The sequence below is a fragment of the Polyodon spathula genome, chromosome 22, assembly GCF_017654505.1.
Source record: "Polyodon spathula isolate WHYD16114869_AA chromosome 22, ASM1765450v1, whole genome shotgun sequence".
NCBI lineage: Eukaryota > Metazoa > Chordata > Actinopteri > Acipenseriformes > Polyodontidae > Polyodon > Polyodon spathula.
In genome coordinates this window covers 24,360,465-24,387,729 of record NC_054555.1, presented here as the reverse complement: position 1 = coordinate 24,387,729, position 27,265 = coordinate 24,360,465, and the positions used below count along the sequence as shown (strand labels likewise).

The 27,265-nt window shown below is 39.4% G+C and overlaps 3 protein-coding genes across 3 annotated transcripts; all 3 read left to right on the top strand.

Annotated features, from left to right (window-relative positions):
- The first annotated feature begins 4,490 nt into the window (after positions 1–4,490).
- On the top strand, positions 4,491–12,356 carry LOC121296941 (solute carrier family 2, facilitated glucose transporter member 11-like). The gene is made up of 12 exons (XM_041222890.1): positions 4,491–4,742; positions 5,648–5,746; positions 6,511–6,671; positions 6,910–7,034; positions 7,768–7,897; positions 8,366–8,514; positions 8,610–8,797; positions 9,223–9,333; positions 9,741–9,842; positions 10,362–10,437; positions 10,544–10,671; positions 10,987–12,356. Exons 1-12 carry the CDS (start codon positions 4,701–4,703, stop codon positions 11,188–11,190), a joined length of 1,515 nt encoding a protein of 504 aa, XP_041078824.1. The 5' UTR covers positions 4,491–4,700; the 3' UTR covers positions 11,191–12,356.
- A 1,071-nt stretch (positions 12,357–13,427) lies between these two features.
- On the top strand, positions 13,428–19,948 carry LOC121297464 (solute carrier family 2, facilitated glucose transporter member 11-like). The gene is made up of 12 exons (XM_041223802.1): positions 13,428–13,665; positions 13,969–14,061; positions 14,776–14,936; positions 15,399–15,523; positions 15,899–16,028; positions 16,382–16,530; positions 16,734–16,921; positions 17,244–17,354; positions 17,495–17,596; positions 17,870–17,945; positions 18,141–18,268; positions 18,882–19,948. Exons 1-12 carry the CDS (start codon positions 13,642–13,644, stop codon positions 19,083–19,085), a joined length of 1,491 nt encoding a protein of 496 aa, XP_041079736.1. The 5' UTR covers positions 13,428–13,641; the 3' UTR covers positions 19,086–19,948.
- Positions 19,949–20,665: 717 nt separating this feature from the next.
- On the top strand, positions 20,666–27,265 carry LOC121297039 (solute carrier family 2, facilitated glucose transporter member 11-like). The gene is made up of 12 exons (XM_041223050.1): positions 20,666–20,686; positions 21,865–21,963; positions 22,580–22,740; positions 23,001–23,125; positions 23,441–23,570; positions 23,727–23,875; positions 24,196–24,383; positions 25,130–25,240; positions 25,699–25,800; positions 26,136–26,211; positions 26,541–26,668; positions 27,053–27,265. The coding sequence occupies exons 1-12, from the start codon at positions 20,666–20,668 to the stop codon at positions 27,263–27,265; spliced, it is 1,503 nt and encodes a 500-aa protein (XP_041078984.1).

The window sequence follows — 27,265 nt, the reverse complement described above, 5'->3', positions numbered from 1 at the left end:
GCTTGACTGTAAAGAGGCAATTCCTGGGCTGCGGTAAGGGAACACATCTGGACATTCGAATTTGGGACAAATGGAGGTACAATAATTGGGTCTACCAGCTGTCTGATACTGATGGGTTATCCAATGTAACAAACATTATATTGTCATGCAGGGGACCATGATCTCCAATGGCAAAACATGGGTAATTACAAGGATATGACCCATTTTCATATTTTGAAGATGGGGTGAGATTTATCAAAGTCTTGACACCAAAATGCAATTTAATTCACAAAAAACAGCCCACTTGTGCCCTTGATTAATTTTTTCATATATATATATATATGAGGCACTTGGTTGAACTGACCTTAATAACAGGAAATTAGAATCCCAGTATTGCTCTTGTAACCAAGAACTGTAACCTCACTGCAGACATGAAAGGAAATATCAAAGGTTATATCAGAATCTCAGGATTAATGGGGGATAGCATCTGGAAGCATTTTCACTAACAACCTGATTTTGTTTCATCTTTTTTTTGTTTCTTTTACTTTGTTTCCGATTGTTTTAAAAACAAAAAGTAATTGTCGTCCAAGTCACACGCGATCTCTTTTCAAAGTCAAACAGGCCTTGGAGGTAGGGAATTACTAATGATGCAGACAACAAGGATGATTGATGAATAAATAAATGAGAAAGGGAATGAAGTGGCATCCCATTACATTATCCCTGTGATAGAGAAACTGTCCCACTAAAGTAATCTTTTAAGCTCATTGACTAAAATCTATGCTGGACCGGGATAAGGGTTGTACATTGGTATCATAAGTCTACTTTAGTTTTGGTGGTGAAACGTTTGCCATAGTAAACAGCATAGCAAAGTGTAATAAAGCATAGGTAAGCATTGTAAAGAATAGCAAGACATGGTAAAGCATATAAATAAACACGCAAAACATAGTATAACCATGGGAAAGAATGGTAGAACTGCAAAAATATTGTGCAGCCAGTGCTTAAAAAGTTTTGCAGGCACAAACTTTCTTCATACATTGTACTGAATGTAAGACAAAACCTTAGAAGAACTGAAAAATTGAACTTGTCTGTTTTAACATGACTGGACCTGAACAAGTACTTCGTGACAATATTGTGTTTGTCGATATTCAGTGGGTATCAGATTATTTGGAGTGTGATAATAATGTCAGCAGTTTACCACACAAAACTTGCCCTGTAAATATTGGGGAAGAATATCACTGAGAAAGGACTGTCGTGTTCCCCAGGGCTTAAGCTTGCTGATCCAGAAACTTCCATTGATGTTACCTTTTCCTCACAGTCCTTTACTGATAGGAGGATAGCTAAAAAATGCTAATTAAACAGTTGGCTTAAAAGGCAAGGAGTAATATAATGTTTGTATATGACCTAAGGTACTAAGGTAGACTGTGGGATCTATGAGAAATCAATAACAAGTATAATGCAGTATGTGTATAATTAAACAGCCTTACTGAAACCTATGTTTTGGCTTCAAATACAATAGTACAATATCATGCCAGAAAGCTGCATTGTTGCAGGCTGCTGCAAGTTTCATCTTATTGAAAAGCTTTCAGCATCTGAATGTGTGTCTTTTGGCAGCATCCTTTGAGGTATTTAAAAGCCCTGTGTGTGTGGGGGGGGGGGGGGGGGGGGGGGGGGGGAAGCAGCAGTAAGTTCCATTCTAATTACTCAACTTGAAAAGGGTTCTGTTTCAGTAATTATATTATAAAAGACAGCCAGCCATTGACACTGCAGGCACTTTCTACACATTCTGTCATGTGGTACCTTGCGGGCAGGCAAGCGTGGGTACAGCGGGTTCCATAGCACTATAGCAGCACTAAGGAAAACAATGCAATAAAACTGCAATAATGAATTGACTAGAGCTACCAGGACAGCATCTTGGGGGCACTACCAGGGGGGGCAGGTTGTCAACGCTATGACCGTTGGGTTCACCTTGCTGTTTAAATGCTGATAGTGTACCACGCATATAAGCCTATGCAGCATGTGTGTTTAACTTGCTGAAAGGAGTCAAATGCTATCCTTACCCCTGCTGCTTATGTAGCTTCAGTACTGTGGTCTAATCATTTGAAATGCTTGTGGCACCATCCTGTGGTTCTTACTTGTATTTATTTTTCTTTCTGCTCTGTGTTTCTTGACCTGCTAAACAGACAGCAACCAGAACAGTGCTAACCTGATCAGTCCAGTTAGGAGGACTATGTACATTTTTATTTGTTTAAAATCCAATTGAATTTTAGTCAACAGAATATGAACACTTAATTTGTAGAGCAGTAGAGCTGGGTTTCAGTTACCCCGTCCAGTGGCTGAGTGGGTTTGAGGCACGGTTTTCCTTCCAAGATGCAACAGTCAATTCAATATATGCCTTTCTCTAGCTGTGCGTGTCCAGAACTACAGAATTGTGAATAACTGGGCTCTATTGCTTTTCTTTGTATTGTTATACTGTACAGCTCAATAAAAATAAAAAGCATCATTTTTGTCCTCCACTCTATGTATTGTAAGTTGTCATGTATCTACAACCTCATGTATATACAGGTGGGGAGAGTTCTTATTTAATGCTTGCGAAACTGTCTGTGCATCATTATTAAGTAATTAACAAAGAAAACAGAAGACGCTGTGCAGTGAGTGGAACAATGCCTTACAATGCAGACACTGTGCTAAGGACGTTTAGTGAAACATCACTTGTGAAAAAGTCGTGCCTTCGCAAACTCCCCCTGTGTGCAACCAATGAAAAGTCAGGAGCTCTTGACTACAAGAAAGATCCTGTAAACATCACTGATCTCTCTCTTTTTTTTTTTTTTTTTTTTTTTTAATGTCAACTGAATGCTAAATTAAAAAAATGCCTTTCACTGCTTGTAGCAGTATAGCCCACAGCGCCACCAGTATAGCCCACAGCGCCCCCAAACCACCAGGACTACTCTGATGTTTTGTGTTAAGATTTATTCGGGTTACTATGGGAACAGACAGAGGGCAGAGGTAGCCTGTATGTTACTCTAAATACTTTCAGTAGTCGAAGTTACAAAAGTGCTTAAAACGCTCACTGAAAAATTTGACTGTCTACAAAAGTGGCCTGTGGGTATCATGTATTTTGGACTGATTCCAAAAAACATTATCAGCATTAAAGTCGATTGACTGACAAGTAAAGAAAAGAGGCTTGACTCAAAATACCCTAAAGGCCCAACTTGTCTTGAAAGAGGGATTTCTTTATAATGATCCATTCCAGTAGTGTTCAGATTAAACAATGAGACCCATTATTCTTTTGAGCAATCTCATTCTTTGGGATTGCTAACAGTAGGTCAGCAGTGTGCAAGTAAGACAGTGCCCCTCATTTATAAAAGCACACCTGGCTTCGTGTTGAACCCATGATGTAGAGCCCTGGATTGGTCACTTCAGGAGATCCTTTACAGAACCAAAATACGTGTTCCAAAGAAAATAGCCACCAGAAAGGAACAGCCTTTTCTAAAGAGTATTGTATATTTAGACCCAGGTAAAGATATAGACAAATCAAAATGCATTTACTCAACTTCATTACCCAATGGTATCCTATCTGAGGGGGTGATGGGATCAATATACACCCAGCGAGATCAGCCACCCCTGGATTTAATTAGAGCTTAGATGCAACCCAGTCCTTTTGAGGTCCCTAGTGATGCAGCAACATCTTAAAAAATATATATCTTAATGGATTACCAAAGGGAGGATTACTGATTGACCTGTGCACTAAGCACCAGAAATGGAACCCTCTTTTAAAATGTAACTAGAGGAGCTATGTAACCTTGACTGCTGCTTAAGGAAGATTATACATGAAGGCTCAAAATCTACACAAAGAGGTAAGATTTCTATCTTTATGATTTTTAGCTACAACATTTTGTGGTTTGCTATGGTACGAATCTGCCATGCAATGCACTATGAACTGTATATTCATCCCCTAGCAGATTGCATAAAGCAGTGGGGAAACCAGAATTAAACACAAGGGTGGGGGTCCTCACAAGCCCTTACTCTTATTATAAATAAACTAGAAAAAATCCCAATCTGAAGAAAATTGTGCATCTAAAATGTTTTGTGTTTTTTTTTAAAACAAATCTGGAACCCACGTTAGGGGCTGTATACTACCCCTGATGCACCTCTTACAGTATAGTCTTTCAAAGCCATTCAAAAAGGTGAAGTTAAAGTAGCAATTCAAAATGATATTCTGCAACAGCTAACAACAGAATACAAATTAATATTGGAAAAAAAAAAGAATATTGCTAAACACTTGAAAAGCTGTACCCACTTAATTTACATTCAGTACAAAATGATCCCGTTTAGTCAAATATATTTTAGAAAAGGTTTAGTTAACGTTCAATGTTCTGTTAAGAGCCTTTGCATACCCCAGTAAATTACATTACATAACTGCGTTAAGAAGGGCTAGGTTGCCGTGGATACTAAAGTAGCCCGCAGCGCCAGATGTATAATGTAAAAAAAGAGTCTATTTAGTTTCAGATTATCTCTTATAACAGTTATATGCAGCACATTGTGATTGCTGCAGTATTTGATATCGGTTATTTCGATTTAGTAGAAAGGTACACGTATTTCACCTGCTGGTAAAGAGTTCATGTGCTGTGCGTGTATTTCCGCTATTTCGTACAATATCATGTTTCTAAATTGTATGTATTTGTTTGTTTATACATTATATCCGAAGAACTAATTAATCCAAAATGGAGGAGAAAGAAATTGAACGGAATCCATCTAGAAAAAAGGTACAAGTATACATTATTTTAAATTTGTTTTAACTCAGCGATGGGGAATTGAAATAGCACTTAACAACAATACACCTGAACGTTGTAAAGAATACGGTAATTGTAAGAAGGCATCCCGATTCGAACATTCTTCTGCGCGATATTAAAAGGTCGTTCGAAGTCATATTTCAATGCAATTCATTTCTATTTAAAAAATCTATTTATTTAAGTTCTGTAGTGCTCCAAAATGTGATGTGATCGCATGCGGCTCTTAAATCATGGTTATAAAAGAAAACAAGTGATTTTTATTTATGTATTATTAATATAGTTGCCCTACTTAGGCTCCAGTATGTTTTGACCCCTGCCTTTCTGCATGCGGCAAGCATGTATATACATCCGGCCTCCAGGTCGTTGGAAGAAAATTATATTAATAAAAGAGACAGGGCGCTAAAACGCGCCAGCCCTGCAATTTACACACTTTTATAAAAGGAAAATTAAACTGTAATGTTACAAAATTAGTTTCCTTCTGGGTTGTGTATCACGGAATATAGTACAATATATTTGGTATTACAGTACTAATTTCTTATTTTAATCGCATTGTATATTATTCTTTTACATAAGTGTGATATTTGAATCGTATTTTGGGGTGCTACAGCAAGCACATTGTTAATGCAATGTTAAATATTGTTAATATTTAAAAGTAGTTGCTAGAAAGCCGCTCCAGATGTATAAAGAATCAAATTGTATTACAGAGTTTAAAGATTTGTTTTTTACCTTTAGACACAAGTGGTGTGTGCATAGCTTGAGAGGGCTGTAAACCAGTCTGGGCCATTGAAAAAATGCAATGATTGCAAAACTCATCGAATAGATTTGAATTAGCCATTGAATAATCCTTGCTTGTTGTGTTGTCTTCCTTCCACGCTCAGTTACAAGGCAGGATCCTTGTTCTGACAATCTGTGCCGCAGGAATTGGGGGAACCTTCCAGTACGGCTACAACATTTCCATCATCAATGCACCGACAGTGGTAAGGAAAATATTTACCATCAATAACAGATAACCTTCTGATAAACTCCATCAGTTTAGCTCAGATTACCTACTGATATTCCAGTATGCTGGGATATTTACCATGAGTATGGGAACATCCCCAGATGTAAGTTGCTTCTTTGCTGATGTTAGTTTGCAGTCTAGTGTTTAGTTTTCAACCTTCAGAAAAGCTTTTCAGAAGTGACTCTATTATGAAAGTTTTTTTTTTTTTTTTTTTGTTTTTTTTTCATGGATCAGTACGATTGATATTGAGAATTCCATAAACCAAGGTGTATGTCAAGAACTTAGATTTTTAATATTAAGTATTTTCAATTAATCGGAACCATATCAGAACCTAATAACACTAACATAAGTCTTTTAAATAATAGGATGGGACCTGTCATTTTAACTCTCTTCACTGTCAAGCATGTTGGAGACTCTCTCACCCTGTTAGATATTGGGTTTTCTCAGTACAGTGCTTTGTAATGCTGTAGTCAGGACCCATAGCAATTAGACTGTGCAATTTGTGTTCTGGTATAACGAGGATGAGTGTGCCAGTGAAATAGAATTATGGGACAAAATGAGAGTCGTGACCATGCCGCCTTCTAACTGGATCTGATGCATTAAAAGGCTGCCTTACAAAGGGGTTACCTTCTTTTAACGATCTTTAACAACGGCAGCGTTTAGATAAATTGAATAGACCACAGTAGGTATGTTCAGCAGTACAGGTTTACCTTTTTTTTTCCTTTCTTCTTAATATTGTAGTACATTCAGACATTTATCAATGAAACGTGGCTGCAGCGCTCAGGCGCGCCTCTGGAGAGTCATCTGATCACCCTGCTTTGGTCCATCATCGTGTCAGTGTACCCACTGGGGGGCCTGATCGGTGCCTTGATCGCAGGACCGTTGGCAGTCCGATTCGGAAGGTAACAACAGCAACACTGCACTGAATGAAGTATATTATCCATGTCATCAGCCTATACTCCTTAGAGTGTGTACACATGAGATGATAGCTTAGACCCACTCTATATCGTAAAAGCTTAAGTAGTACTATTCCATTTCCATGTTGCAATATAATAATTTTATTCAAGATAAAAAGATAAAATGTGTGCTGAATGTAAAACTGGTAATACTAAGTAATGCAGCATTGTTTTTGCTTTACAGAAAGAAATCGCTGTTACTGAACAACCTGTTTGTCATTCTTTCTGCGGTGTTGGTGTTGGCAAGCAGAGCTGCCCGCTCATTTGAAATGATTATATTGTCGCGAGTATTTGCTGGAATCAATGCTGGTACGTGTGTTTCCACACACTGCGGCTCCACGCATTTGCAAGCTTATATACAGAACAAGCACTTCCACAGTTTGCATCACTTATACTGGGACATTAATAGAAACATAATGAAGGATTATATATAAGATATGAATATATAATATATGAAGATAACAGTATCTATTCTGAAAAGTTGAAAGGCAGAGAGAAATACAGTCATATTAAGAAGAAACTTACATGACCAGCTGAGATATTTCATTCTATTTTTCCACCATTACAATTGTTGTATTCCTTTCAGAACATTTTCTTTAGCCCTGGCTTGTAGTGTTTCTCCAGCATGAGAAGATAAAAAAAACTAATCTGCCTGTACCTTCTGCTTAACCCCCTGCTGGACAAAACATAATATAAATGCACTCCAAAATGATTGGTGTGAGTGGAAGGCATCTACTATTGTACCAAATGAGGGAGGGTATACATTCAAATGGTAGACCATGGTGTGCCATATTCACAAAGCATTTACCACCATGCTAAGTTTGCACCATTTTTGTTAATGTTAATGAACTCGCAACAAACTGCTGCAGTCCAAGCGCTGTCCAAGCACTGTCCAAGCTCCCAGAGTGATTTTTAGATTTTAAAGCACAGTGGTAAAAGCTTTGTGAATATGGTAAATGTATTCTATTCTGTTTTGTTATAAATTAGCTCTACTTGCTTATTCGACTTTTTACAGTAGCTAACCGTGAACTATTCAATCCAGGTCTCGGCATGAATGTCCAGCCCATGTATCTGGGAGAAAGCGCTCCGAAAAAACTGCGAGGAGCTGCATCCATGAGCTCTGCATCCTTTGCAGCTTTGGGGATCGTTGTGGGACAGGTCATCGGACTCAGGTTAGAGGCAGAGGATATAGCAGTCGTGCTGCAGCTGTTCATAATGAACCTATTTATTGACCGTGATGTGAAGTACAAAAAATACAGCCCAGACCATGAGCTCCAGCGACCACTGCAAAAAAACAGTATGCTTCTAATGAAGATTGCATTAATACCTGGAAGGAATTAAACTGCGACGCAGTGAGAGGTTAGGTGGAACCAATTACAAGTGTGTGCAATCAAAACCGTTGGGAAAATGGTGCTGTTCGACTGGTTAATGATTTACAGTATTTTGCAATGATTAATAACATTGGAGGCAAAAAAGAGCTGTTTGATGGTAGTGAAAAAGTCATAACTCGCTTACATTAAGACACCAGTGTTATGTGGAGTACAGTTTATTTCTATAGTCAAATTTAGGTGAATGCATTAGCCTCAGCATTTGTCTGCTTGACTTGGTTGCTTTTGAGTTTGAATTTCTCCCCATTGCAGGGAGGTCCTAGGAAGTGAATGGTGCTGGCCACTCCTGCTGGCTAGCAATGCCATCCCTGGCCTGGTCCAGCTGGCCACCCTGCCCTGGCTCCCAGAGAGCCCACGATACCTCCTCATTGACAAGAACGACAAGGAAGCCTGTCTGAGGGGTAAGGGAGTCTGCTCTTCTACCAATTACTGTGTATTCACAGGCCCACATACAGCACTTGTGCAGCAGGGGGCTGATGTTGCATTGTGATTGCAGCGCTGAGGAGGCTGCGAGGCAGTGTGGACCTGAGCGCTGAGATGGCTGAGATGCTGGAGGAGCAGGCTGCTGTAAAAGGGGAGAGAGCCAAGAGGCCGTGGGAGCTGTTTCAGGACCGGTCTGTACGATGGCAGCTGATCACAGTGATAGTGCTTAGCAGCGCCATGCAGCTCTGTGGGAATGATTCTGTGAGTAGGACTTGGACATCTCTGCTGTGTGGCCAAGAGGACTCTGAGCCCAGTGGAGTGCATTCATGATGAACCCTGTCTTGACCTTACTTGATACAGAACTTTCTCCCAAACAGTGCAGTTGCCATACAACGCTCAGCTTGACATGCACCTACCTTTGCAGATAATTAACATTTTACAAACTTTAATCACAAATCGGATTTTACCTTTGGCTTATAATTTAGCTCTTTTCTGAAACATGTTTTACCTTCTTGTTTGTAAGCAAGTATGATCCAGGCTTGTCTCACACAGCCACGTCGACACATTTCGATTTAGTTTTGAGTCCTGTGTGTGGCTTCTGTCTATGGAGCATGTTATATACCACTGTGTTTGCACACCAATGAGCAGCTAATGCGGCTTACTGACTCTTTCAAATTGTTTTTCAGATGTACTTTTACGCGTCCTACGTGTTTCAGGAAGCTGGAATTCCTTACCACAAAATTCAGTACGTTGTCATTGGTACTGGGAGCTGTGAGCTCCTAACATCTATAACATGTGTAAGTTAGGCATTTACTATAAGCTTCGTTAGTTAAACCGGAGCCTGTGGCCTGTAGCATTGAAAAAAGATGGTTGCATAATAAACTGTAGTATTGCTCGGGACCTACTGTACAGCTGAATAGATCCAGTTAACCCCATAGTTTGAGGGAAGTTGTAGCCTAATTGTATAAACCATGTAAAAGATAAGTACAGTGGTTATTTCATAATTAAATAATTCACAAATTCAGTTCATGCGCAGTTTGTCCATGTTATCAGTACATTGTATTTGGACACGGCAATGCTGTTCCTTACAGCAAAAAAAACCTTTCTCTGTTGAATTGTAACGCAAACACTGGGAGAGACCTTTCCCTTCACCCAGTTACAGCTCAGGCAGTTCATTTGTATGTGTGTTTCTTGGTTGAGTCAGTCCCTGTTTATTGAGAGGCTGGGCAGGAGAATCCTCATCCTGGGCGGCTACATGCTGATGGCACTGTGGGCTGTTGTCTTCATGGTGGCTCTCTCACTCCAGGTACAGAAAAAGCCTCTTCTTTAAACCTTTGGAAGAAAGTTGCAACTTAACAATGCAGAGTCCTGTGCAGTATGAAACATCTGTTTAGCTTCCTTAACAGTAAAGAAGCTGGATGATCTATAACCCCCTAGTGCTGAAAGTTGTAGCAGGAGCATGGCTTTATGGCTCTTAAAATGACAAAGTGTCCAAGAGGTGTCAAGGTTTGGAGGAAGCCTATGTCCCTACAGGGACTTGTGTTTTACTCAAAACATTTAACTTGATTGCGCTTTAACTGCCTTTCAGTGTTACTATGTTATATATGTTGCTGTGGGTAACTGAAAAAGTGTTGTACTTTTTGGAAACTGTTCTGCATGATTTAAGTTAAAGCCTAATATCCAGGCATTAATGGGAGATTTTAAAACAATGTCTAGCTACTTAATAAAGTGTGCTAGTAAGATAAAAGTGAAACTTTCTTGGCAAAATGGTTAAATTGCAAATGGTTAAAACAGATGCATTCTGTTTTGTTTTTCATGATAAAAGGAGAAGGTCAGTTGGATGCCTTACATGAGCATGGGCTGTATGTTTGCCTATATCCTCAGTTTTGGAATCGGACCAGGTAGGTCTTTAAATACTACTTGTATAAACGAAACACGACACTTACATAAGCCTGGACTGAACCAGCCTGTAACTGACGCTCTTGCCATCTGTGTTTTTTCTCCCAGCCGGAGTAACTGGAATCTTACCCACTGAGATCTTCGACCAGAACAGCCGTCCTGCTGCGTACATGATCAGCGGCTCTCTCTTGTGGTCCATGCTGTTTCTTGTTGGGATGCTCTTCCCTTTTATTGTGGTAAGAGTTGTAAATAAGCAGATCAAGTTCTCCCCCCTGTAGATATTACACAAAACTATTAAGCAACAGTCCCAGCTTTATGCATGCCGTTCCTTGCTAATTTTGATTTGTTTTTCATTTTGCTTCTGGCAGTAATGCGTTTCTGTGCTGAACCCACAGAAACAATATGTATTACAAAAGGATGGGCGCCTTACAGTCTTTGGGTCCTTGATTCACACTTCACAAAGGATAATCTCTAAAAGCTTGCCCACGGCTTTTGTCCGTAGCATCACGCTCAAAGCATCCACAAGTAGTACTTTCTCTTTCTATTTCCAGAACGGACTTGGCGCCTTCTGTTACGTGCCATTCTGCACGGTCTGCGTTCTGTCCTCCGTCTTCATCGTGTTCTTCCTGCCCGAGACCAAGGGCAAGTCTTTACTGGAAATCAGCGCAGAGTTCGACAAGCGCAACTCCAAAGGAATGGAGCCGCTCAGGGCCCAGTACCAGCTGGGCGAAGTCTCCAGATCCACTGCGCTCTAGTCTGTGTTGAACTCCTGAAATCAGAAGGAAATCAAGGCCATGCTGCTGTACTGGCACCTCGAGTGCCAGAGTAAGTGCCAATGCTGGATGCATCTACAAAACCAATAGCTGCATGATTTTGCACAGTACATATTTTATTAGAACCTCAGTGGCAAGATTCCAACAAAAACTTTTGAATTGAAAAAGTGCATGCGGATATCTTGAACACAATGATGTTTCTCTTTTTCCATAAGTGATTTTGTTTTATTAATTCTTCCACATCAAAGGAGTGCGATTATAGTATATATCCTATATGTATAATGAGCAATACCGTCAAAAGTTTGTACTCTGGTGTACAGTTTTCAATGCTGGGAAAACATTAGGAGCAAATGCCTTGTGACCAATATGGGTATGCAAAAAACACTAAAACAGACTCCTGAAAAACAGAATGTATTGTTGCTGCTGACCAGCTTTAGGAAATACCTGCAGCGTGTGTGCGTGCGTGCGTGCGTGCGTGCGTGCGTGCGTGCGTGCGTGGTGTGCGTGCGTGCGTGCGTGCGTGCGTGCGTGCGTGTGTGCGTGCGTGTGTGTGTGTACATATATATTCTCTATGCAGGCAACAGCTGAAGATAATTTCTTCTGTGACAAAGTAAATGGTCAGTTATTTACCTCTTTCCTGGTTCCTAGCAGTGCACTGTTTGATCACATGAAACATTTGCACTAGGGAGTGTTCAAGTGTTATTAGATTTTATATCCTTTGAACAATATTAATGGTGTTTGCTGAATATATTGTTGACCCCTTTTGTTTGTTAGAATAGAATGCCAGCATATGTGATCAATGCAATACAAGAAGCCACCAGGCATGGTTATTATTCGATGAATCCGCTCGCAGCTGTTTTTTTGGTGTTCATTATAACAAACTGTAAAGTTGAGATATGATGGGCAGAGGACCTCAGACTGCCTTATTCTAAAATGCCCCTTATTTAGCTATTGTACATTATAAGAAATATACAGCAATTGTATTTTTGTTAGTTGTTGTTTCTGCACTTCAAATGCTTGAAAATGTACCCGACATATTAAAATAGAGTCATGATTGAAAATAAAAACACTGGAGTTTTTTTAATTAGAGTGACATAAACATCCTCTTTTTATGATACAATGATGCATGTTGTGCAAACACAACCGTTTATTGTCATAGATGGCCATTACATCACAAAGAAACCTGCAATAATAAAGTCATAGCATGTTAAACCACGTAATATTTATGTGCTTGGTTTAACACTGAGGTACCTGATGTGAGCTTGCAGTTACCCAAACAGGTCCTTGTATACCCAAGCATTGTTCATAGCAAGAATCCAGGTCCAGATGTTCTACCTTTGCTTGCCTCTAGTATTTATACATGACTTCCAGCATACTTTGTTGTCTTCCTGTGTGTCCATCATTTCGTAGTGAAAACAAACCCTCCTACACCAGTAAAAGCAATAGGAATGACAACGGCTTATATTGCACAGGCAGTACACAATTGCAAACTAACCTGAAGTTCCTTCTGCATCCAACTGGCCTTCCCTGAAGCACTATAGAACCCAGAATGGTTTGAGAAAGCATTCGTTGAAACCAGGTTGAAACACATGCGCTAAAGAAAAAATCCAAAGTTTTGCTAATCATTTTTTCAAGGATTGGTTCCAAGTTGTTTTTTACGTGCATGTAAAGAACAGCGTCTGTTTGTCTAAGAGTCCCAGGTGATTCATTCACGTTTAAGTACATACCGTTTTGTTTTTGTAGAACAGGTCTACCTTTAAAAGGCTAAGGGAGACACAACAACGTTTTATTGATGCCTCCACACCGGCTTGTTCTAGTATAGTTAAGTCATCGCTTAGATGTAACATTTGCATCAGCTTGCTTGTGTAATATTTAATCTAAAAGTTCATATTATGCCACCCAGTCTAAAATATGTTCTTTGTTGGAGAATTAATTGTACAAAGAGACTACTTGTTAATGTTATTTAATTGTAGTCACGTTACTGTTTAAGCCATTATTACACAGGTGAAGCTACCTAGTTCAAATGTCCATTGATCATGTTAAATGAAAGTCCAGTGGGCCACCCAGTCCATGATCCAGTCCCATGAGCAGGCAATGATCCAAGGGCTGAACTGCTACACCATGATAAACTGCAAAACACTAATCAAAGGGAGGTAATCCGTTTTGGAAAATCAGGTTTTATCCAGCTGTGTCCGGGTATTTAATGTTTGGTAACGTCTGTTACTAATGAACAAGAGGAAGTTAATACAAACATAACTTGCTGCTCAGCAGAAATATTTAACGGAGCATAAACCCTTCATTTCTTTTTGGAGTGATAGAGCCCCTCCCCTATCCATTCGTAAGCGTCACCCTGTAAAAAGAGCCACCTGATACTGAGTTCGCAGGATTCATCCAAGTCCTGTACCAGGAAGAACAGACCGATCAAGAGTAGCAATGATCAGCTGGCTGTCAGGGCTGGTAGGAGCTTACATTTATCATTTGGTTATATTGGAATTACACAAACAAGGACTGTTGACTGTTTTATCTCCAGTTGCTTTGCATGTTAAAGACTTGGATCTTGCCACAATTACACTGGCTGCAACTTAGCGTGACCAATTTGGGGTTTGGTCACTCAAGGTAAACAATACCACCTAAAAGGGGGTACGTGATTTTAGCTGCAGCATTTCGATATTTGGCACATCATTTATACAAAGAGATCATTACCAGGGCATTTGAAATGTCACTCCCTGGTGAAATTGTCTTTCTCTCTTGCAACTGCAGAGCTGGATGTTGATGTTGTTGACGATAATTCTGGGACTCGGAGGATCGTTTCAGTGCGGGTTTCAGATTTCTGTCATGAACGCCCCTTCAGATGTAAGTACCAGTCATTTAGTTGGTAAAATAAAACTATTTGCACTTGCTAGATAAACAAGAGTTGGGGGCTGTCTATTTGAAAAGCATGATTTTGAGTCAGCTATGAAGTCTCAGCCAATATAAATAAATAGGGTTGTGCCAGTACTCATATTTTACAAGTAATTGCCTTTGAGGAATTTTAAGTATTAATTAAATGTAATAAAACATGTTAGTTACTCAACAAAAAAAATGTCTGCTCTAAATGCACTGATAGTGTAAGGATTATTGCCCACATTATCAAACAGTTAACACAGCAATAACGATCCATGATGTGGTACGGAACAGAAAAGCCAGAGCAATTGTCGCTCTTCCTGCAGTGAAGAAAAGGACAGATCTCAAACCCCAGTGCACTAAAGCAGACATTTTGAAAATAGATTTAAAATAGACTTTAAAGTTATAAGTGTAAAAAGTTGTCAGGATGTTAACAATGAAAACAGAAATTACAGGTACGTTGTTTAAACGGTTGTAGTAACAATTATTTTATAATATCAATTTTAACCCCAGATTTAGCATTTTAGCCGCAAAAAAAAAAAAAATTGTTTGAACTACCTGTCTCAAAAAACAATAGTTTACTTCTACATTTTATTTTTTAACACTAAACAGTGTCAACATCTAAGAAAGCTTCCCCCTTATAAACATCTCCAGTATTTTACTGTTTAAATCTCCCCTGTGCAGCACATCCAGCGCTTTGTAAACGAGACATGGCTGAAGCGCTATGGCACTCCGATGGCCGAGTCAACTATCAAACTGATCTGGTCCATCGTTGTGTCCATCTTCAGTATTGGGGCAGTGTTAGGCTCAATCAGCAGTGGGCAGCTCTCAGTCAAATACGGCAGGTAAGAATTACAAGAATATTCTATTACTTAAAATTTTACTGTTCTTACCTCTTTACATATGACAAGCTTTCCACTAACAACACATTTCATGCACTGTTGGGTCATTTCTCAGATTTCTTTATTGTAGAAATTATGGGAGACACAGCGATTGGAAGTGAGTTCCAAAGGATGCTGAGAGAGGAAGTTGAGCCCTGCTGACAGGATCTCCTAACAGCCTTTGGAACTCCTGTCCAATCACTCTGTCTCCTTTGAGTCATGTGTTTATGAGTCTTCAGTAGACAAGGAAATCAAAGAAGAGGCAAACTAAAACAACAGTTCAAGTGAGTGTTGCCACGGTTCTTTCGAAACTAAGACTATGACAAACGCAAAAAATAAAAATAAAAGCATTAAAATATACTAGTGCGCCATCGTATACTGCCAAACAGGATTTTAACAACGTCATTCTACAACTTTTTTTTACAGAAAAAATTGTTTGCTGCTAAACAACGTTGTAGGTTTAGGTGCTGCAACCTTGGCTGGATTAAGCAGGATGGCCGGGTCGTTTGAGATGATCATACTGGGGAGGTTTCTGTACGGATGCAACGTAGGTGTGTATCCTGTCTTTCCATTTTAAATGTAACCAATCCTACAGTAATCTGATGCTGTGACGTGCCTAGCACAAAGATACAAAATATAATAGTGTCAGCACGCCTATTTGGCAAGAAGGTTTCATGAGGGCAGGAAGCTTGTATACCCAGAGCTGAAACTACCTTGGAATGTAAACAAACTGGACTGTCAACGAGTTCACAGGTTAGTATTATCAAGCCCACCTGTCCTTGCAATGTGTCTTTCTTTCTACTACTATATGATGTATAGTGGGACAAGCACGTATTTTTAACAAGCATATATAATATTTGTTAAAAATCTTAATTTATTTCATGTGGTCCCAGTACTAATAGATTGTGTTTTGTGACTGTGTGCAGGTATTGGTCTCAATGTACACTTGATGTATCTGGTTGAAAGCTCTCCAAGGGAACTGCGTGGATTCATGTCTCTGAGCAGCTGCGTGTTCATTGGTCTTGGGAAATGCTTGGGCCAGGTTTTCGGACTCAAGTAAATATCACTATCACATTTCTCAGATGTCTTTCAAGGCTCTCATGGCAGGTATAACGAACACAAGCATAGGGGCTCTATTCAAAATACAGAGCTCCTTTATGAGATGTTCTATGGTGTTGTTGGATCAAAGCAGATATCAGAGGATATACAGCCACAGCATGGGGGAATACTGCAGGTGATTTCTTTTATTGAGGTGTGGAGTCAACAAATGCCCCTGGATGTTAGCTTCCCTAGTACCATGTACTGTGTATGTGTGTTGGGGGGGGGGGGGCTATTTTGTTAATTCCTTTAAGGATCATTCATGTAACACAAGCTGTGACCCGGTAATCTAACAATGACTGTATTTGCAGAGAGTTGCTGGGCGGTGAGGAGATGTGGCCCTACCTGCTGGCGTTCAGTGGCGCCCCAGCCCTGCTGCAGCTCGTTGGCTTGTTCTTCTTCCCCGATTCCCCGCGATATCTCTTCATAGAGAAGGGGAATGAGGAGGGCTGTGTCAGGGGTAAGCCTCACTCCAGAAGCATATACACTCCCTTCCTGGCAGACTCCTCTTCAGCCCTACTACGCCAGAGGGAAGCTTGATGTTGCCATCTAGCGAGAGGCGAGGGAAATGTACAAAATGTATCAATCATGATACTCCCATAGGGTGTAAAAGAACGCACAAAAAAACATTTCTTTGTTCCTTTTTTGTGTTCTGTGTCGCAGCTTTAATGCAGCTTTGGGGTATAAAGGATTTCAAGATGGAGCTGGAGGATATGGCCAGAGAGCGGGACAAGATGAAGGGTCAGAAGGCCAAGACGGTTTTGGGAGTGCTTCGAAACAGGTCTGTCCGCTGGCAGATGCTGACCCTGATCTTCCCCTGCGCCGGAGTGCAGCTGTGCGGCATCAACGCAGTAAGTGACCCAGCAGATATAAAACCTGGAATTGCTCAAAGTGATATGCAGTGGGAGTAGTATTTCCATCCTTGAAAACTATTTGTAAAATTGTAAAATTACACTACATTTTTTTAAAGGGAGTAGGAAAGGGCCAAATCCAAGTGGTGAAATACTGTACATCCTGGATTTATTTTGACTTATTAGAGGTCGATTTGATCCAGTACCCTGCCAGGAGAAGCCGAGCGTAGGCTGGAAATCCCTTAGTGATCTCTGGCACAGACATGTGCTCCACTGTCTGAGTAATAGAGCAGAGCCTCAGCTGTGTCTTGTTTCTTTGCAGATCTATTTCTATGCGTTTGATATATTCAGTGCCGCTGGGATTCCTGACGAGCAGATGCACTACATGTCAATAGGGATTGGGCTGACAGAACTGGTTTCTATTATACTATGTGTAAGGACAGCTTTGACTGCATGCAGTGTATGCATCATTTTAGGGTTGTTTAACAAACAAATACCTTAGAATAATTTTTTTTTTAAAGTATTCCACCTGTGTGTTCTCATAATTGTTATGTTTTTATTGTTTTTTACCAGTCATTTCTAATAGAATGCATTGGCAGGAAGAAACTGATGGGCATTGGTTACACTCTCATGGCGATGGTGCTGGGAATTCTGGTTCTAATGCTCTTCTTGAAGGTAATTGTGCTTCAGTGTGTTTATCACAATTTGTCCAAGCTTGACAGATGGGTGTATATTGAGAAGATCCCACCAGATGGCGCTCTTGTTAATAGCGAAGGGCCAGGTTCAATAGTACTACTTTCACTTGTCAAATGTTTATTGAAATGTAGAAAATGGATGCAACTGATAGCTCTACCAACAACCACAGAATACCTTTATTAAACTGAAACAATTCACTTTTATTTCATACAGTGTGTTTGAGTATCTTTTTAATTGTATTTATTTTTTTAGGATCGAGGACACTGGATACCATATTTCAATGTGTTCCTCCTCTACATGTTTATCTGTATTTATGGATCAGGACCTTGTGAGTACCATTTAAAACATATATATATTATTATTATTATTATTATTATTATTATTATTATTATTATTATTATTATTATTATTATTATTAATAATAATGCTCTGCTCTATTAGCATGATAAAAGTATATTGAGTCCAATTCGAACGCAGTATTCTGTATGTAAAGCCTGCTTGTTTTTGTCACTCTTCCCCCTAGCTGGAGCATCGATGGCTCTTCCTGCTGACATGTTTACCCAGGCCTGGAGAGCCCCCGCTTATGTCGTCATCGGACTGGGCAACTCACTGGGACTGTTTCTCGTTGGGATGTGCTTCCCATTCGTTGTGGTACGGAACTCTCTCATCCCAGCTTTTTTTTCTTTGACCTTTGCCCCTTTACAGGCGGTATATCGAATACCTTGGACCAGATTCAACATATTTAAATGGACAGTGGATCACATTCGGTGCGCAGCGCAACGCTAATATGCTTCCCCGCCTCACTTCCCCACAATCAGCCTTTTTCTTTACTGAAACTTGTATGTCAGTGTGATGATCTAAGCAGGGGCAGCAGTAGAGAGAATCATACAGAACAAAAATTATAGCATATTAAAAAGGTAAAAATTATGTATCAGGATGTAGATGTTAAATGATCCATAATGTTAGAAAAGTAATAGAAAATGCCATCATTTTGAAAAATAACCTTCTAACTTGAAGATAACATTGCTTGTTACTTAAGGTTGTATTGACAGTTTAATTTTCTTTTTTGCATTTTGTTTTAAAAACTTTGATGACTTTGACCACTTTACTGCACCACAGGGATCACCTGTTTTAGTCAGTTAGACATCTCCTACTGTAGATAAAGCAAATTTGTTTAAATTTATTTAAAACTTGATTCAGTATAGCTGGCATGCTGCTTGCATGTTGTGGGTATCTCTATAGTTTGTCGTTTCTTCTTTCCCAGGCACTGATGGGCCGGTTCTGCTTCCTGATCTTCACGATGTACTGTGTCTTAGCGGCCGCATTCACGCTTCTGTTTGTTCCTGAAACCAAGGGAAAAACCATGCTGGAGATCGCAGAGGACTTTAACAAACTGAACTTCAAGGGAAGGAGGAGCCGAGTGGAAGGGTTGCAGAAGGAAGAACTTGCCATTGCCACAAAGTTGTGAGAAGCTTCTTGGCATTTCAGCAGCGGAGACTAGCGCAAGAAAGCACCGGTAATACAGAATCTTCTGTCACTGTGGAGATACGTACTGGTTGAAAGGCAACCAGTTCCTCCTCAGGAACAGTCAGTGTCAATTCCACCAATGGATCATTGCAGCAGTTTTTTATGTTTTACACAAGATTAGGGGGGTATTTGGCATCCCGAGCCCAATAAAAATATCGTGCAGTGTTTGGTTTATTCTTACATTTCATACACTGTAAATCTTTTCCATGTTTCTCATAACATTATGATATTGAAGATTGGTTTCTACAGCTTCGATCAGCATGCATCTACTCTGTTGTATTTTTTTTTTTTTTTTTTTTGTTTCGCTGCGTTATTTACAACAGTTTGTAAAATGTGGGGATGCTGTAAATGAATGTTGTATTTTACATGCTCTGTAAAGAATTGCAAATTGTCATTTAACAGTTGACTGTAGCTATACCTTAAGGGGTGCAATAGTACATGTTTCAAAAAGAATAAACCAGTTATAACAGTGCTGTACTGAATACCACTAGTTTAATACCATTAAATCATTGTAGTCCTTTCACTTGCTTTAAGCTAAAATGTTCTGTCCTTTATTAGCTTCCATTAATACAATTTGTAACTTTATTTCCATCACATTTTTAATACATTTTGAACACTCACTCTCAATCAACAACGTGGTTGCAATTAGAAAAGTGAGTGTGTGGAGTCAATCAGACCTAAATACAATAGACTAAACGTGTATAGTACAGGTTTCTTGTAGGACCCACTGATTCCAGCAGTCATGCTTTAATACTAGTCTTACGAAGGGAAGAAAAAAAAAAGTTGAAATGTCAAAATGTATGCTTTTCAATTAAAAATGTATTGTGTTTAGGTTTATTTGTACACATAATATTTGTTTCAATAAACTTTCAAGTTGAATATTGATATTTCATTATTTATTATCTTGAATACTTGTACATAGTGTATCTGACTTTCTTGCCTTTCCAAAAATGGCACACATTTATATTTTAGAAATTAGAAAACTGTAACTTTATTAGCACTATTGATGTAGCAGAAACAATTCTATAGTAGTACTTTGTTTGGGTTTTTCCTAAAATCTGGTGCCACACCCCCTTGAACCTTGTTCTACGGGCCTGTTGTGTAATAAACTGTGGAAACATCCAAGTAGATAGGGGGCACTGTTCTTTTGGTGATGTTTTGCTTCATATTCTAAAACACAAGGCAATAAAACTTCTTAAGCTAATACCATCTTAAAGATATTCCTTATAAAAGTTGACCATAGCAAAAGCATTACCAAGTGTAATAAAGCATAGGTAAGCATTGTAAAAACCAGCGAGGTACGGTAAAGCATATTAATAAACATGATAAACCAGGGTAAACTATGTTAAATGCAAACTAACCATGACAGAAGCATGGGAAAACGTTTATAAGAGATATAGCATTATACTTCTGCAAGTGTAGTGGGAGCTTACCTATTGGCTTGCAAACACTGTAGTGAGCAGGCTTCAAGGAAGCTGTGTCCATGCCAATAGAGCACACAGAAGGTTAAAGTACCTAAGAATGTGTCAAATGGACACCAAGGTATTATATACTACTGTTTATTTTAACTTGGCTTGGGCTTGGAGGAAAATGTTGCACACAAAAAATCCCAGCTATAGTAAAAGAACTCCATTTTAACCTTTGCACTCAACTATCTGTTCTCCTGAGTTAATATACCTCTATACTGTAGCTACTTAATGACCAAGCAACCATTCATACCAAGCCAGATCATCTCACTGTGTAAATTATACCTGTTAATTGTATCCATTCTTAATATACATTTTGCACAAAATATATATCATCTCTGTATTGTCACCTGACAGTAATCTGATACAATGTAATGCCAAGGTGTGACTTATATTGGTTTGTCACTGTCACTTTAGAGTCACCGAGGCAGCATGTTCCAGTGGTTAAAGTCCAGGGCTTGTAACCAGAAGGTCACCGTTTCAAATCCCACCTCTGCAACTGACTCACTGCGTGACCCTGAACAAGTCACTTCACCTCCTTGTGCTCCATCCTGAGGATGAGATGTTAAATCAATGTCCTATTGCAAGTGACTCCGCATATAATGCACAGTTCACAGCCTACTTCTGTAAAGCGCTATGTGATGGTGGTCCACTATGAAAGGTACTATATAAAAACAAAGATATTATTACAATCAAAAAATGAAATAGTTAAATACAGGACTGCTGTCAGAATGACACAGCTAAAAACAATGTAAGCTAATGGTTATGTAGGCTAATGGTTATGTAGGGTAATGGTTACCTCTCACACACTGTCCTAATCTAGTTAACAGAGTAGTTATGTTTCTTCAGTTTAGGTTTTTGTCATAATTTATCAGTGGAGTTGGTGGCGGACAAAGGAGATCTTTAACAGTTTTGAAAACCTTCATACAGTGTGCATCTATGTAACTGAACTAACTGCAAAGACAGATTTAAAAACGTAGAAGCTGAACAGCTATCCCGAAGCTACAATGACTCATGCATTGTCAGATCTGGTATGTGCCTCTCCTGTTGTTTGGTAAAATTTGGGAAACAAATCATGTATACAAATGTATCGTTTATCTCCTGTGTGTTTTATAATGCTATGTCATTTTGTTGTGCTTTTTGTATTACAAATTTGAACATTTTGACAATTGGAAACACTGTCTGCTGTTTTGATATTTTTGTTAAACCACATATGAAAGTAATAATAACCTTGTCAATGATCTTTTGCTGCAGTGCCACAGTCCGATGTTAGTCCTGGCCATATTTGTGCTGGGGATTGGTGGGACGTTTCAGTATGGCTTTCAGATATCAGTTCTCAACTCTCCATCTCCTGTGAGTGGTGATCATTCTTTCATATTCACAGACAATGCTGGATTCTTTCACAGAGAGATGCAAGGTCCTACTGTACTTTTGAAAATGTTAAACGATTGTAATGTTACAAAATCTTCAATAAAAACCTGGATGCAGGAAGGAGCAGTTTAAATAATGCATTTTTTATGTTTAAAAATGGCCACTGTATCTTTTGTTGATATAAGCAAAACATAAATGCCCTCTTTTTAAAAAAATGTAGCCTTGTGGTAAAAAAAAAAAAAGACATGGGTAACTATCCTTTTTGGTGTTCTTGATAGGCACTAGTGCAGAGATGCCCAGTAGATCACGCGCATGTCAGTTTTGGTGGTCGTGCAGAATTGTGAATTAAAGAGACTCTTCCCATCATTAAATGCACCCGAGTCGCTTTATATAACATGCTGGAATATGCCTCAGCTCGAATTTGATATAGCCAGGATTTGCTTATCACAGGAGAGTAGGAGTGAGTAAATGTTGTATTCTTTAAATGAGAAGTGTGTAAACTAAGTTTTACCCTTGACTGCACTACTGAGTTTGAAAGTCAAGTAGATAAAGATGTTTCATCTTGGCTTTCTAATAGGTGCAACTCTTTTCCCCGCAGTACATCAAGAAGTTCTTGAATGAGACTTGGCTGATGCGCTACGGCACTGCCCTGGAGGACTGGAAGATCAATTTAATCTGGTCCTTCATCATTTCTTTGTATGCTGTGGGAGGGTTCATTGGAGCTCTGAACGCAGGACATCTCGCTGTGAAGTACGGCAGGTAGGCGTGTCCATTGGAGTGATCCTACTTGACTGGTTGAACACTTTCATATTTTCAGAAGCTGCTGTTCTCTAAACTTATTTACTCTATTTCCATAGGAGTTTTAAAATGGTACATTTAATTTTAATGTGCTGAATAGAAGCCTGCAATATGCTGTTGACTTTTCAAAGAAACAACTTTCATTGCTGTTGTTATTATTATTATTATTATTATTATTATTATTATTACAGTATTTATTGTGTTTTCAATATCTTCTGTAGGAAGCGGTGCCTTCTGTCAAACAATTTTGTTGCCATAGCTGGTGGCGTGATGATGGGGCTCAGCAGAAGGGCTCACTCTTTCGAGATGATTATGGTGGGGAGATTCCTATACGGAATTAATGCAGGTACACAATGACATTTATCACAGAGGGTACAAGCTGGTGTGGAAGTGTGTGCGCACAATGTTAACAGGGAGGGCGATAATCTAAAGAATGGTGGATCTAAATACAGCCATTGTTTAAATCATTAAAATAACGGTGTTGTGAAAACAATGTAGTGTTTAGGTCAATTGGACTGCTGCCCTTTTTATGAGCACCAAAAAAAAGTCAAGGTTTGTGCGTATAATACACGTAAGGAAGATTTTATACAGCGTATTTCAGTACCAAAGTAGTGCCCTGCCGCCGTGTATCTGCTGCTCTCCCTGTCCTTCATCTATACAGGCATCAGTCTGAATGTTCAAACCATGTATCTGGGGGAGTGCGCCCCCAAGAGACTGCGTGGGCTTGTCTCCATGACTGTCTTTCCCTTCCTATCCATTGGCAAACTGTCTGGCCAGTTGCTTGGGCTCAAGTAAGTTCACATACTGTACTCTGGAAAGTTTTGCAATAAAAACAAAACAAAATTTAAAGAGCTGTCTAACTACACTAATATAGTGTGTGTCAGTAATGTGCTCAGTTTTAAGCAATGCCTCGGTCTACAATGATTTGTCTTCCATTGTTATATCAGTGAAATTCTAGGTTCTGAAGACCTGTGGCCTGTCCTGTTGGCCTTCAGTGTGATCCCAGCCCTGATTCAGTTAGTCAGTCTGCCTTTCTTTCCAGAGACTCCCCGTTACCTCCTCATAGACAAGGGAGATCAGGCACAGTGTGAGAAAGGTGGGTCAGGCTTACACTCACTGGTAGATTTAAAAACCAATTAAATAAAAGACTCATGTACAAATGTTATTCTTTGATTTGAGTAAATGAATGTACAATCTGTAGTAAATGCTTTTAATTGAACATGTACAGCAAGACTTCAGTTATGATGAACCCCACACTTATGAAATGACTGGTCAACCAAACAACGCACTGGAGGGCTTCTGTCTACTGTAATAGAAGTGAAGGTCCATTACAATTAAACAAATCTCTCCATGCTTCTTTCTCATTTTCATAATATTCTTCCTCATGTTGATGACTGTTCTTTTTTTCCCTGCCAGCGTTACAGCTGCTGTGGGGAAAGGGGGATTACAGATCTGAGATTAATGACATGGTGCTGGAACACGCAGCAATCAAAGGAGAAAAGTCCAAGAGTGTCTTGGAGCTGTTCCTGGACAGGTCGCTGAGATGGCAGCTGCTGACAATCTTTGTCACCTTCACCACCCTGCAGCTCTGTGGCATAAATGCAGTGAGTTCAGTATTGAGTCAATGCAGTGAGTGCAGTATTGAGTCAATGCAGTCAGTGCAGTATTGAATCATGCAGTGAGTGCAGTATTGAGTCAATGCAGTCAGTGCAGTATTGAATCAGCAGTGAGTGCAGTATTGAGTCAATGCAGTCAGTGCAGTATTGAATCATGCAGTGAGTGCAGTATTGAATCAATACAGTCAGTGCAGTATTGAATCAGCAGTGAGTGCAGTATTGAATCAATACAGTCAGTGCAGTATTGAATCAACGCAGTGAGTACAGTATGGAATCAATGCAGTAAGCTAAATATTGAATCAGTGCAGTGAGTGCAGTATTGAATCAGTGCAGAATTTAATCAATGCAGTAAGCGCAATATTGAATCAGTGCAGTGAGTGCAGTATTTAATCAGTGCAGTGGGTGCAGTATTGAGTCAATGCAGTGAGTGCAGTATTGCCTCTTCAGTTACTCTGCAACATGCCTCTTATTCCACTATGTAGCACACACTTTTAATGTGCTGCTGACCAGTATGGAAGTCAGTTCAATGGATATGACGGCAGAGCTTACAGACTGTGATAGTTCAGAAATAGCAGCTCCTCCCTCCATCAGCTTACAGAGTTGTCATGTTTAATCAGTCCAGGCTGGCCCTATTGATAATGCTATGGCAGATGTTTTTTTTTTTCCTATCCCAGTTGACTGTGTTTGTGAGACTGGCGTAATTCTGATCCGCGAGTTCCTCTCTATTTATCCAGATCTATCTCTACTCGTTTGATGTGTTCTGTGCAGCCGGGATTCCCATACACCAGGTCCGCTACGTGGCTCTGGGAACCGGGCTTTGTGAAATTTTCACCTCGTTGCTTTGTGTGAGTATATCAGGCGTTAACACTGTTACAGTCTGTCACCCTTTAATGGTCACTTTATTTGAATAGCCAACATCCTGCTGGAATAAGCCCTAGCTGGATGTTTTAGAGCATTTTACAGCACCATGCGGATTTTACACACCAGGAAACCCCCCTAGTTTGCACTGAGCACTTAAAGTACCCAGCCAAAATGTAGGTATTGTTTTAGCAGAATCCATTTTTATATGTGACACTTTCATAGCCAATAATAATACTCAGATAGCACTGCATTCAAGGGATTACTAATGCATTCAGGATCTTTATGCCAAAGGATGTGTGAAATCTATGTTGCCCCCTGTTGGTTAACTACAATGAGGGATACTGCAAAAAAGCACACTTAATAACCTTCATTATGTATTGTATTGAATATTTATGCTTTTAAAGCTTTGTCTAATCACTGTTATTTTTCTTTAAAAACACAGGGGCTGCTGATAGAAAGTACAGGAAGAAGAGTTCTTTTATTACGGGGGTACTGGTGCATGGCTTTGGTGTTAGGACTGCTGACAGTTACCATTTTTCTTCAGGTAAGCCCTCTCCCATCCTTTCATTTGTATCTTACTGCCGAATAAATGCAGATGTCCATTAGTATCTTATAACTAATATCAGTTTGTATTATGCTTTATAGGAATAGTTTCAAGAATATAGGTTTAGTTAGGATTTGGCAAGTCAAACCAATTGTCTTTTATTTTATTAGTAAAAAATCATAAAGGATGTTAAAAGGGGGGAGGGGACTTGTGTTGAAACCCACCAGTGAGAAGACATCACTGTCCCAATGTGGTCCTCTGTACCTTTTTGGAGCTGCCCCTGGTTTATACTACATGAAAAAAAAAAACATTTATCGTGTTTCTTTTTCTCCCAGGACCAAATCATTTGGATGTCTTATTGCAGCATGGCCCTTATATTTGTTTTCATCTTCTTTTTTGGAAGCGGGCCAGGTCTGTTCCCTTATGTTTTGAACCCGTTTTGGTAATCCTGCAAAATAAATCACTTAAGAACAAAATCACATAAGGCCACCTGCTAAGTTTCTTCCGGGTGAATGAAAACCTTGTTATGCATGGATATCATTTGCATTTCTTCTTGACAGATTGATCAAGCGTGCTCAGCTGGATGTTTCCTCCCTGGTGTTCATCAAAATCAATATGTATTGCATGCTGCTTGGGGAAATGATGTTGAGCTTACTAACAGAGGGAGTAGGAATTCTTGGGTACTGCTGCATTATGTTTAAGAGAAATCTTCTAGAAGTGTTTCTTTTTCCCGGTTACAGGTGGAGTAACAGCCCCACTGCCCGTGGAGATATTTAACCAGTCCTCCAGGCCCGCTGCCTTTGTCATTGGGGGATCCTTGAACTGGATGGGGCTTTTCATCATAGGAATGATAGTTCCCATTTTAGTGGTAAGAATCTCGTCAGAGCTCAGAAGAGCTTTATCAGCAATGTTACCAGATAAACCACAGTGCCCTTGGGTGTTAGGAGTGCCATCATTTAGAAGCCTCAGTGCCATTACAGGACAACATTTAAAAAAATATTCTATTCAAATACTCAATTGTACTGTTAAATAAATGTAGTCATTTAATTACTATTACACGGTAATGTTGGACATAATAGGGATGTAATTCCATTGAGATGCTCTGGTGACACAATAAAACATGAGAGTGAGTGACAAAAGCATTCTTGAACAGTACTAATTTTGATGCAATAATAATAATAATAATAATAATAATAATAATAATAATAATAATAATAATAATAATAATAATAATAATGTATTTTCTTTACAGGATAATTTGGACTACTTATGTTTTATCATATTCCTGGGCTTTTGCTTCTTTTCTGGAGTCTATGTGTGGTTTTATTTTCCTGAAACGAAAGGAAAGACAGTGCTGGAGATAACGGACGACTTTCAGAAAATGCACTCGAAAACGAAGACTGAAGCAGCAGAGACAGTGGAGAATCACAAAGAGCTGCAGTCTGTCACATCAACCAAGCTCTGA